Source organism: Neovison vison, chromosome 4 (genome assembly GCF_020171115.1).
Source record: "Neovison vison isolate M4711 chromosome 4, ASM_NN_V1, whole genome shotgun sequence".
NCBI lineage: Eukaryota > Metazoa > Chordata > Mammalia > Carnivora > Mustelidae > Neogale > Neogale vison.
This window is the reverse complement of record NC_058094.1, coordinates 159959861-159972126: the sequence shown is the minus strand read 5'-3', so window position 1 is coordinate 159972126 and position 12266 is coordinate 159959861. Positions and strand designations below refer to the sequence as shown.

General features: G+C 44.7%; 1 protein-coding gene across 1 annotated transcript in view; it reads left to right on the top strand.

Moving 5' to 3' along the window:
• The window catches only part of PEX1 (peroxisomal biogenesis factor 1), a 44661-nt gene extending 40788 nt beyond the window's left edge, over positions 1 to 3873 (top strand). The window contains exons 22-24 of the mRNA XM_044246015.1: positions 804 to 1001; positions 1261 to 1391; positions 3581 to 3873. Coding sequence (XP_044101950.1) covers positions 804 to 1001; positions 1261 to 1391; positions 3581 to 3665 — 414 coding nt within the window. The 3' untranslated portion in view covers positions 3666 to 3873. The remainder of the gene's footprint in view (positions 1 to 803; positions 1002 to 1260; positions 1392 to 3580) is intronic.
• Positions 3874 to 12266: the final 8393 nt, after the last annotated feature.

Below are 12266 nucleotides of genomic sequence, written 5' to 3'. Positions count from 1 at the left end.
GAAAGTAGCCTGGCTTTTCCTTACACAAGTTAGTCATTTCATCCTCAGTGTAAGGACTGTGAGGCAGAGCTGGCAGCGAGAGGAAGCCAAGGAGCTGGGGCGGTTGCTTGGGGGGTTATCTCCCTTCATGAGTGGTTTTAAAACATCTTTAGTAGCAGATCCATTGTATATGACACTGTTATCATTAAGACAGTTGAAGATAATGAGAAATTTGATGTAATGCTGCAACAAGGAAAACATTTAGATTTCATGGGGCAGTATCTTAAAATAGCATTTAATACCTGTCCTCCCAAAATTAACAGTGGTTCACTGTACTTTATCAGTATACATAACATTTTTAGGTATACTTAGTTATATTTTTGGTTTTTGCACATCTGCTTTATTCAAGTTTTTAATCTAAAAGTGAGCCATTTTTATTCCCAAGAATAACAAGCTCTTGGTTTAACTCTAGTCATTGTTGTCTGTTTCTTAACTTACCTGCAGCTGATCCAGAACCTTATAGTATAACTCACTCTGCTGAAAACAAATAAGGCACATTTGGAACCTTCCTCAGGGCATTAGTATGGGTGGATTTAGTAACAAAGCATTAAATACACCCCGGTGGCAGTTTTCACCCAGTGGTGGTTTCACAGCATGAGAAAGATGAACAGATTTTGAAAGGCTTAATTTCAGTTAATCAGATGTAAGCTTGTCCATGTTAAGGTTTGACTACTTCATATTTTTAATTTGATCCTTGATACACATATATCCTTTTCTCCCGCTCTTTTCCTCCCTTCTCTCCTAACCACACTTAACCCACGCAGAGCTCACAGTGCCTGTCTGCACCAAGCTCCATGACGCAGGATTTTTCTGGAGGTCCTGGGAAAGAGCAGTCGTTTTCACGCCCTCCGGTGTTGCGAACAGCCTCACAGGAGGGTTACCAAGAACTCACCCAGGAACAGAGAGAGCAGCTGCGGGCAGAGATCAGTGTCATCAAAGGCAGATACCGGAGCCAAAGTGGAGTATGGCTTGTCTCCCCCGACCCCTGTGACCACTGTAAAGACTGTCAGAATTGTTCTTCCTTTTGTGATGAGTATTTCTGTCAAGAAATGAGCTCTATTTATAAAGAGACTGAAACACATTGATCAAATAGTTATGTGCATCCTGCTTTGAAACAGTTTTTAGTAATCTTAGGAGAAAGGGAATGTATAGTCTCCCGAAAAATGGGCTGTGGCTTTGCCCATCACAGCCCTAAGTTAACGTTGTGTTTTTTTATTTAAGGAGGATGACTCTTTTCACCAACCAGGACCAGTCAAAACCAGTATGGCCATTAGCCAGTCGCATTTAATGTCTGCGCTCAGTCACACGAGGCCATCCATTAGTGAAGACGACTGGAAGAATTTTGCTGAATTGTAAGTACCTGATTCTGGTTTGGAAGTAGGGAGATGAAAAGTTTAAGTGACCAATCAGCTGTAAAGTTACTAATTTTGAATATGTAACGGCCCCATCAAAACAACAGCTATGCATTTAAACACTCCCAAACTTCGAGTATTGAAGTATAAAATGAGTTTTCATTATCTAGTTCACTTGATATTTGTTTTATAATGAACTGATTTAATTTTAAAAGCTTTGTTAAAAGCTCAACTAGTTTGCCAAAAATGCCTTCAAATTCATTGACTTGTGGACCGTGGTTCACACACATTTGGATTTATAGGCTTCTTGAAGTTGTTTCTAGACCCACAGATTGGGGACCATTCTGGGTCAGGGATTTAACTTAATTCAATGCAAGAAATTCTTATTCCTGGTCTTAAAAGTTACAGCTCTTTTTTGAGGTGGACAGGTATGTATATATTGTAAGGGCAGAAAAATTTTCCCTTCTTCCCTCTGTTCTTTGGCCTGTCTAATAATTGACAAAAGACAGTAACACAAGAAAAATTTCATACATACAGGAGCTCCACTAAGGTAGGAAACTCAAAGGCAGTCCGGCCACTAAGGTTTACATACCGTCCTGAGCTAAGGGGGCTTAGAAAGGGAGGAAGGAATTCACAGAAGATGAAAAGAGCAGATATTTGCCCTGCAGTAAAAAAGAAGTCCTCTCTGGTAAATAGGGAGTCTGTACCAGAAAGCAGGCCACTTTAATTCATCTAGGTAGTTAATGGAGATTAAAAAGCTTTACCCGAGTCTGCGGGGTCTTAATTTCCTTCAGCTCAACATAGTCCATGTGCCGAAGAGGCCCATTTTGGGGTGGCATATTCTACTCCCAGTAAGTACATATTCTTATGTGTTTATCGTAGAGAAATTAGAAAACAATAAGAAAATAAATTTCCCTTATCCCCCCACCCAAAGCATATATTTGTGCCTTTTTTTCCACTAAGCCACTTTGCACCTGGTGCTCTATAGTCTTCCCTAAACATCTTGAACATTCTTTCACATTTCATTTATCTTTTTTTTTTTTTAAGTTTTTTTTAAGATTTTATTTATTTGTCAGAGAGAGAGGAGCAAGAGTGAGCACAGGCAGACAGAGTGGCAGGCAGAGGCAGAGGGAGAAGCAGGTTCCCTGCCAAGCAAGGAGCCCGATGTGGGACCTGATCCCAGTACGCTGGGATCATGACCTGAGCTGAAGGCAGCTGCTCAACCAACTGAGCCACCCAGGCGTCCCTCATTTATCTTTTAAAAAAAAAAAAAAAAAAGATTTTATTTATTTGACAGACAGGGGTCACAAGCAGGCAGAGAGAGAGGAGGAAGCAGGCTCCCTGCTGAGCAGAGAGCCCAATGCGGGGCTTGATCCCAGGGTCCTGGGATCATGACCTGAGCTGAAGGCAGAGGCTTTTACCCACTGAGCCACCTAGGCGCCCTTCTTTCACATTTTAAATGTTACTTTGTTCTTTTTTTTTTTTTTCCTTTTTTTTAAAAATATTTATTTATTCGGCAGAGAGAGGGATCACAAGTAGGCAGAGAGGCAGGCAGAGAAAGGGGGGAAAGCAGGCTCTCCACTGAGCAGGGAGCCCGACGTGGGGCTTGATCCCAGGACCCTGAGATCATGACCCGAGCCAAAGGCAGAGGCTTAACCCACTGAGCCACCCAGGCGCCCCAAATGTTACTTTGTTCTTAATGTCACTTCATAGGATGGCTCTGCCGCAGTTTCCAATATTGCTTCCAATGGTATTGCTTCCAATACCATTACACAGTGTGCTAATGAAATCCTTGGAGCTGAAGGTTTGCACACAGCCTCAGCTGTCTCACTGAGGCTGAGGATGAATTGTTACACTGCAGGATACACACATTTTATAAAGGTTGCTTGCCTTCCAGACATACCTACAATACCATATGTGGAGAGGCCAGCTTCCCTAACACCCAGCATAATTCTCTCTCTCTGATCTTGGCCAGCATGCTTGGAGAAAAATCTTGTTTAAAAATTTACATCTTTCTAACTTGTCTTTTTATCCCCTTTATTCTTTTGATTGGAAGATCCAACTTTCAAAAATAAAGCACTCTAATTTGTTTTTTCCTTTTGGCTAAAATATAATCTGTTTGCAAATAATTCCCCTCTTTTTTAATTTTAGCATTTACATGCATTAAATATTATCTCATTCTTTTTAAGGTATGAAAACTTTCAAAATCCAAAGAAGAGAAAAAATCAAAGTGGAACAATGTTTCGACCTGGACAGAAAGTAACACTAGCATAAAAGATGCTTGTGATTTTGTTTTTGCTGGCTTGTTCCTATGTTGTAACAGTAAAAATGGTGTCTGTAAAATTCTTTTTAACAAATTAAGCTATAAAATCTGGTTATATAATAATCAGGATTACATGAAATTAAATGGTAGAATTGGGATATTTATAGCAGAGTCTGTATCTTATTTCCTATAAATCTAAATTAAATCCTTAGTGAAATACTATGGTCCAAATAGTGTAATTTTTTTCCTCACCTGAAGAAAATACATTTCTTAGAACTCACATATTCACCATCTTCCTTGCATTTGACAAACCTTGGGCTTAGCAGCTGTGACCACTTGGAAATAAAATATCCTGTTGTTCTGTCAGAATATACAGAATTCACCCACAATTCAAATAAATGTCATTATTCCCTCCACAAGAAATGAGATCACGTCCCCCTAATCTCCGACCTGCAGCTCCCAGGGCGTGGAGTGCTGCCCATTCCTCCCCTGCTCCGTCACGACCTTATCTGGATGTTCTCTAGGCTATGAATCCAAGGTAAAATCAGCGACCATCAGCACAAACCACATCTAGTAATGCAGTAAGTGAAGAGAATAATTAAGGGACAAAGTTAGGTGAAATACAGAATAAAGAACAGCAAAGAAAAAATGTACAGGCCGCACCTGGTGTCTCCCTGCCGCTGAGCTTGAGGCTGGGGCTACTAGTTCTGGCTTCTCTCTTCTGTCACCTTGAGGGCAGGCTGGATTATCGAGTCTGTTACCAGGTGGGATGGTCTAAATCTTCCATGAACTCTTACTAGATTCAGTACCACCTGCAGGTCCCGTCCACACTTCTCCAGTCCTGAGCCGAGAAGCAGCAAGGCTGTGCTCACTCAGCCAGCACCACAGTGCCCCTCACCACCACCTTACGAGCCACCGGCCTCACCCAGGTTCCTCTTGTATTTCTCCTTGGCTTCCCTCTCAGTGAGCAAAGCCCACAGGGGATGGAGACAAAGACTTGGTACTCTGGTATTAACTAAGTGCAATCCCCCTTACCCCTTCATTCCCAGATCCTTACACCGAGGTCATGGTCCCTGAGTCCCTGCCTGTTCTGGACAGACTGTATCTGCTGCAAGCCCACCAAGAGCTGTGGCCCTAAAAGGCCAGCTGCTGCAGGGCGAGGGGTATTTACAGAAGGTCCAGTGAATCCCACTCGAAGCCCACCACCTTCTCTGCAGGGTGAGTTTGGTGATCAGAAAGCAAGGGGGAGAGCAGAATAGCATAAAACCCTGTCAGTAAGTCCTTGAAAGATGGTACTGGCAGATGTGTGGAGGACAAAGCAAATCTAGATCCAGAATGTGTCCCTTCCAGGGAGGACAGATCACTGTCTCCTCTCAGACAGAAGAGAGAGACCTTCAACCACATCAACCTTCAAACACACACGGCTTGGGCTGGTGTCCCCGGCTCATACACCCACATGGCTGGTCACTGCTGCAGATGAGGGGGCCTCAGGGCAGAAGCTGGGTCAGCCTCTGTGTTGTAGAGAGGACACAGAGACACCCCCATCCCTGCCACTGCGGCCACTTGGTTTATGAATCTATTGAACAAGCACTGCAGGGTGGGAGGAAAAAGCTGACATCTAGAGACAGCGCGTCTAGAACTCCTGACGATTAAAAGCACTGACGACTTAACATTCACCTTGATCGTGCACATTTTTATTCTGAGTGCATTCCGAGAACTCCAGCCCTAGTTTCCCCCAGACTTCCTGGCCAGTTCTCTGGTCCTGCTCTGTAAATCTCTCATCACCCAGTTGTTAGCCACTGACTATGGCTCCACATGGATTTTTTTTTTTAAAGATTTTATTTATCCATTTGACAGACAGAGATCCCAAGTAGGCAGAGAGGCAGGCAGAGAGAGAGGGGGAAGCAGGCTCCCTGCTGAGCAGAGCCTACCTCAGGGCTTGATCCTAGGACCCTGAGATCATGACCTGAGCCAAAGGCAGAGGCTTTAACCCACTGAGCCACCCACGTGCCCCCCGCATGGATTTTTATATCAGACATCTCTACCTCCTTGCAAAATCAAAGAGACATGCTACTCAAAAAAAAAAAAAAAAAAAAATCTGCTTCCTTGGAGGATTTTCTCTCTACCGATTGTCAGGGCTAACCCCCGGAGATAGCAGTGCTGCCCTCACTCTGACAGGCAGGTCATGGTGCAGCGCTGGGTCTCTAGGAATTAGCGTTAGTGCAGATCCAGTGTCTCTCATAATTCCTGGAAAGTCTCAGACACTGGAAAATGGCTTTGGGTCTTTTGGGAAAGACTTCAAAGAAACAAGAGACCCAGCAAGTACTTACGGTGTTATATCAGGGCTCTTGCCCTACACACCTGGCTTCCTGCTTTGTCGGACCTGAACCTGAGAACCGGGTGAGGGGCCCTGAAGAAGCTGTGATGACTCACATCACCCCTTTGTTTATTAACAGGGAGATTTTTAAATTATAAAAAAATCAAGTAGGATCTTTGACCATCTGTTTTGGTCTTAAGGATCCCACAATTAGTTGGGCAGCATCAAAGAACCGTGCGGGTCAGATCCTTGTAACAAATGCACCGTCGCTGGCTACAGCAGCCACAGCAGTGCCTGTTACACCAGGACCCAGTCACCCACACTGAACCCAGAAAGCCCGTTTCTACTGCAGCGTCTCCCTGCCAATTGCATCTCGCCTCAGGTGTTGGTGCCTATACACAGACTCCTTCCAACCATTCCAACACTCTCTCCCTTGCCTTCCTGTGCTCCTTGGAAAGTAAATGACCAAGTCACATGATCTCTGTTATAGCCATGCATGGTATGTGACATAGTTCTGGGCAGCGAGCAGAGGTAAGTCCTGGGGTGGGCTTTTTTCCTGAAATGAGAGCACAGCATCTGCAGATGCAGCAACCGTCTTGCAAACATGAGGGTAGAAACCAAAGGAGACTGATCACAGAGCAAGAAGACGGAGCCGGTTTCCCTGATGGCATCACTGAGGTACACACCAGCCCCTGGATGGCATACACCTAGATTTTTTTTTTTATGCATAAGAAAGATAAATCTCTTGTTTACTTCTCTGATTAGGGTTCCTGTTGCAGCCAAGATCAATCCTAACAAATACACCAATGTATTTCTTACAGACTTTTTTTTTTTTTTTTTTTTTTTTTAGATTTTATTTATTTGACAGAGGGAACATAAGGGGAGTGGGAGAGGGAGAAGCAGTCTCCCTGGAGCCTGATGCAGGGCTCAATCCCAGGACCCTGAGATCACGGCCCGAGCCAAAGGCAGATGCTCAATGCTTGAGCCATCCAGGTGCCTGGTGGCCCAGTGGGCTAAGCCTCTGCCTTCCACTCAGGTCATAATCTCAGGGTCCTGGGATCAAGCCCCACATCAGGCTCTCTGCTCAGCGGGGAGCCTGCTTTCCCCTCTCTCTCTGCCTGCCTCTCTGCTTACTAGTGATCTCTCTCTGTGTCAAATAAATAAATAAAAATCTTTAAAAAGAAAAAAAAGACTGGGTCCTTAAATTATAACACCATCTTACAGCTTGATTTATTTTGTAAACAGGAGGGTAAATGGGAGGAAATACCTTATGTAATGATCTTTATAGCACTATATCAACACCCAAAATTAAAGGAAAATTTCAGAATGTGTCCAGCTCATTTTCCAGGATTGGAAAAAAAAAAAATCTGAGATTAGATGACCTTGTAGGCCTGCCCCCCCAGTAGGGTCCCTGAATCTAATGATACCTCAGATGCAAAGACCAGTCCTGCTGAGCCCCTTTCTGATCCAATGGCTCCTCCTTCATATTCAGCGGTCCCCCACCTTTATCCACCTTTGTCCCAGGAACATTATCCTGCTGTTACTCACAGAGGCACTCATTATCAACCCACTGAACCCAAGGCCTCTCAACTTTCACGTTGCAGATGGAGACAGAGGCACCATTGGGGTACACATGCCATTCTCCACGAGTGATTTATCCTGATGTACGGAAAAGTTTGGACCCAGCCAAATTCTCTGAAAAATATGCTAGGCTAGGGGCCCCTGGGTGGCTCAGTTGGTTAAGCCACTGCCTTCATGACTCAGGTCATGATACTGGAGTCCTGGAATCACGTCCCATATCAGGTTTCCCTGCTCTGCAGGGAGCCTACTTCTCTCTCTCAATCTGCCTGCCACTCCCCCTGCTTGTGCTCACACGTGCTCTCTCTCTCTCTCCCTGTCAAATAAATAAATAAAATCTTTACCAAAAAAATGCTAGGTTAGTCCTGACCTTCGCTTTGACCTGGGGAGAGTTACAAATCTTGTTGTCCCATTGTTGCATGGCAGGAAAGAAAGCTAGCATACTGAATGCTGTCCAGAAATATGCTAGTGAGGTCACAGCTCATAATCAGGGACATGTAACATATCACACTGGAGGAGAAAGAATCCCAGATGAGGCCCCCAGTGGAATTACCAAAGGAGTCCAGAAGACCTAGATGAGAGAAATCACAGTAACTTTTTTAATTGCAGGAATGAAGGCACGTATAGTAAAACCAGTTAACTATGACAAGGGGAGGGACTTAATTCAAGGGAAGGATGAAAATCGAGCTCTCTTCCAAGGGAGATTGGTTGAAGCCCTCAGGAAGTACACTAATACTGACTCCAATTCTCCAGAGGGACAATCTCTTTTAGCTGTGCATTTTACAGTGTAAGCTGCCCCAGGTATCAGGAGGAAGCTATAAAAGGCAAACACAGTGCCCCAGACGCCTGTGAACCAACTCTTGGACAAGGCCTCTGCTGTGTTTAATAGGGACAGAGCAGGGGCGCCTGGGTGGCTCAGTCAGTAAAGCATCTGACTTCAGCTCAGGTCATGACCCCAGGGTCCTGGGATGGAACCCCACTCCCAGTGGGGCATCGGCTTGTCCCTCTCCCTCTGCTCTCACCCAGTTCATGTGCACATCCTCTCTCAAAGTCTTAAAAAAAAAAAAGAAAAGAAGAGAAAAGAAAATAACAGAGACAGGGCAGAAGAAACAGACAAAAACTACTAAAAGCTGGTGGCAGGCCCAGATTATATATAGCAGCTGCCAGGGGCTCTGTACCACCCCACAACACCCACTCCAGGGGAGTATGAAGCCAGAGCTTAGTAAAGCCAGGCTAGAACCCCCTGCTTGCAAAGAGGTAAGTCCCAATTATTGTGCTTTATGCAAGCAAGATGGCCACTGGAGAAAGGACTGTCCTCACCTCTGAAGGGAGACAGGACCAAACCCTAAGGCATTAGTAGTCAAAAAGGCTGAGGCCTGAAGGGGCCTGAGCTCTCCTATGGCTCCTTCTGGACATCGCCAAGTACCATTCCAGGAGCCTCGGGTAATCCTTGATGTGGCCAGTAAGATAGAGGTATTTTGTTTTTTAAAAACATTTTTTTTTGTTTGTTTGTTTTTGAGAGAGAGAGGGACAGGTTGGGGGGTGGGGTGCAGAGGGAGAGAGAATCCCAAGCAAATGCTCTACTGAGCACAGAGCCCCACATGGGGCTCAATCTCATGACCCCGAGATTACTATGGGAGCCCGAACCCAGAGCCAGACACTCAACTGTGCCACCCAGGCACCCCAGAAAGATTGAGGTTTTTATTAGACACAGGAGCCGCTCACTGTCCCAAGCCAGCACAGCAGGCCTCTGTCTTGGCAATCTTGTATTGTAACTGGAGTAAATGGGCAGCCACAAGGTGACCCCCTTTAACTGGCATACCCGGGTCTTCTTTACCTCTACCCAGTTTCCTCCTGGGGCCTGAATGCCCCATTCCCCTGGTGGGAAGAGACTTGCTTTGTAAACTTCAAGCTGCACTTCATCTGGGAATGTTAGAACTGACAGAAGATGAAAACTTGACATGTTAGCCAGTTCGACTTTACAGTTGGGAGGAAAAAGTACTATAACTGATAAATTCCCTCCCCACATCCTCACCAAACTAAAGTTCACTGTATGGGTAATAGAAATCCCTGGAAGGGCTAAAAAGGTCTCCCATAACTACCTCCCCTGAGGCAACGACACAGCAGCCTCTAAGACTGGAGGCTCAAAAAGGCATTCGGCTTCTGATTAAAAAGTTCTTAAAATACAGATTATTAACCCTTTGTCAGGCCCCCTGCCATCTCCCTCGGCAGTGACACTTGAGTATCCCTGGTTGGGCTCACCCATCTAGAAAACATCTACAGTAATTCCAGCAGGAATTCTCCTTTGCTGCGGATGCTGTTGTTGCTGCACGGTCTCCAAACCTAACTGCTCTGCTCTTACGATGTGGCCTCAGTTCTTCTGAGCCAGACAGCCTCCACCTAGGAGCCCTGCGTGTCATCAGATAGCCCAGGATTCTTACGCCTCCCAACAGGTATGCTCTACCATTCTCTTCAGCTTGAAGCTCAAGATGAGACCCCTGCTCTTCAACACCCCCTTAAGAATAAGGAAGATAAAAATCTCCCAGCATGGGGAGATGAGGTAGGAAAGCCGAAGGGACTCCATCTTGGAAACGCTCCGTCTCTGCCATTTTTCAGCTAAGCTCCATTTACTCACATTCCATATTTTGCCTCTGACTAAACCAAAGAAGCTATGTTCCCACTTCAAGAGGGAAGCAAGGAAGTTAATCCTCCTCTGAGTTTTGTCCAAGGCCCCAAACCCCTGATGACCTCTAAGAGTATCTGGGCCCCAACCATGCTCCAGAATACTAGCTTCAAACACACCACGGCTGATGCTGGCATCAACACCCCCACCTTGGGTAATTTATTGACCAATACCTGTTGTTCACTTGACACCTATCTGCTTTAGGTTCAACCCTACCCTGGATTCCCAGAGGAACATGCACCCTCGACTCCTTTTCAGTATAAACTCCTAACCCCAAGTGACAGTCTCATTCTCCTTTCCTTCCCCACCCCAACCCCGACACTCCATCTGCCCTTCTCTTCCTGTCACGTACACTACTCAATAAACTCTGCTTTCACTTTCTTTGCCTTATGGTTGATTTCTGTCCTGTGCAAAGCCAAGGACCCTCTTGGCTAGTCCTGCAGGACCCTCCTCTGGGTCCTTAGACTCAGCCTGCCTGCATCATCAACTTATGAGTCTGAGTCTGTGTTCCAGTTACCCAACCATGGAATCATCAGATTTTAAAAAATGATATTTGAATAACAGGGATCCCAAAAGATGAGGTGAGAGAGAAAGGGCCAGAAGGTTTATTTGAACAAATTATAGCTGAGAACTTCCCTAATCTGGGGAAGGAATAGGCATTCAAGTCCAGAAGGCACAGAGAACCACCCTTATTTTTTTAAAAATCAATAAAAATAGGCAACACCTAGATGTATAATAGTGAAGCTTCCAAATCTCAGAGACAAAGAAAATCCTGAAAGCAGCTTGGGCAAGAGGTCTATAACCTACCAGGGTAGAAACATTAAGAGTGGAAGGAGATCTGTTCAGAGAGACCTGGCAGGTCAGAAAGACTGGCATGATATATTCAACATGCTAAATAGCAAAAATATGCAGTCAAGAATACTTCATCCATCAAGACTGTCATTTAAAATAGGAGAGGGGTGCCTGGGTGGCTCAGTGGGATAAGGCCTCTGCCTTTGGCTCAGGTCATGATTCCAGGGTCCTGGGATTGAGCCCCGCATTGGGCTCTCTGCTCAGCAGGGAGCCTGCTTCCCCCTCTCTCTCTGCCTGCCTCTCTGCCTAGTTGTGATCTCTGTCTGGCAAATAAATAAATAAAATCTTTAAAAAATAATAAAATAGAAGGAGAGATAAAGAGTTTCCAGGAAAAAAAACCAAAAACCAAAACAAAATAAACAAAAACCTAAAGGAATTCATGAGCCCTGCAAGAAATATGCAAGGGGATCCTTTGAGTGGATAGAGAGCCCAAAAGCAATGAAGACCAGAAAGGAACAGAAGACAATCTACAGAAACAGTGACCTTACAGGTAATACAATGATACTAACTTATCTTTTAATAACTACTCTGAATGTAAAGGGACTAAATGTTCCAATCAAAGACATCGGGTAGGGGTACCTGGTGGCTCAGGTCATGATCCTGGAGTTCCAGGATTGAGTCCTGCATCAGGCTCCCAGCTCCATGGGAAATCTGCTTCTTCCTCTGACCTTCTCCCCTCTCATGTTCTCTCTCACTTTCTCTAATAAATAAAATCTTTAAAAAAATATTAAAAAAATAAGACATAGGGTATCAGAACGGATAAAGGGGGGAAAAAAAAAGACCCGTAGATATACTGTCTACAAGAGACTCATTTTAGACCCAAAGACACCCCCAGATTGAAATTGAGGGGGTGGAGAACAACTTATCATGCTAATGGACATCAAAAGAAAAAAAAAGCAATCCTTTATCAAATTACATTTTTAAACCAAAAACTGTAATAAGAGATGAAGAAGGACACTACAGGGGCACCTAAGTGGCTCAGTGAATTGGGGTTTCTGCCTTTGGCTCAGGTCAGGATCCCAGGGTCCTGGGATTGAGCCCTGCATCGGGCTCTCTGCTCAGTAGGGAGCCTGCTTCCCTCTCTCTCTTTCTTTCTGCCTGCCTCTCTGCCTACTTGTGATCTCTATCTGTCAAATAAATAAATAAAAATCTTTAAAACAATAACAAAAAAAGGACACTATA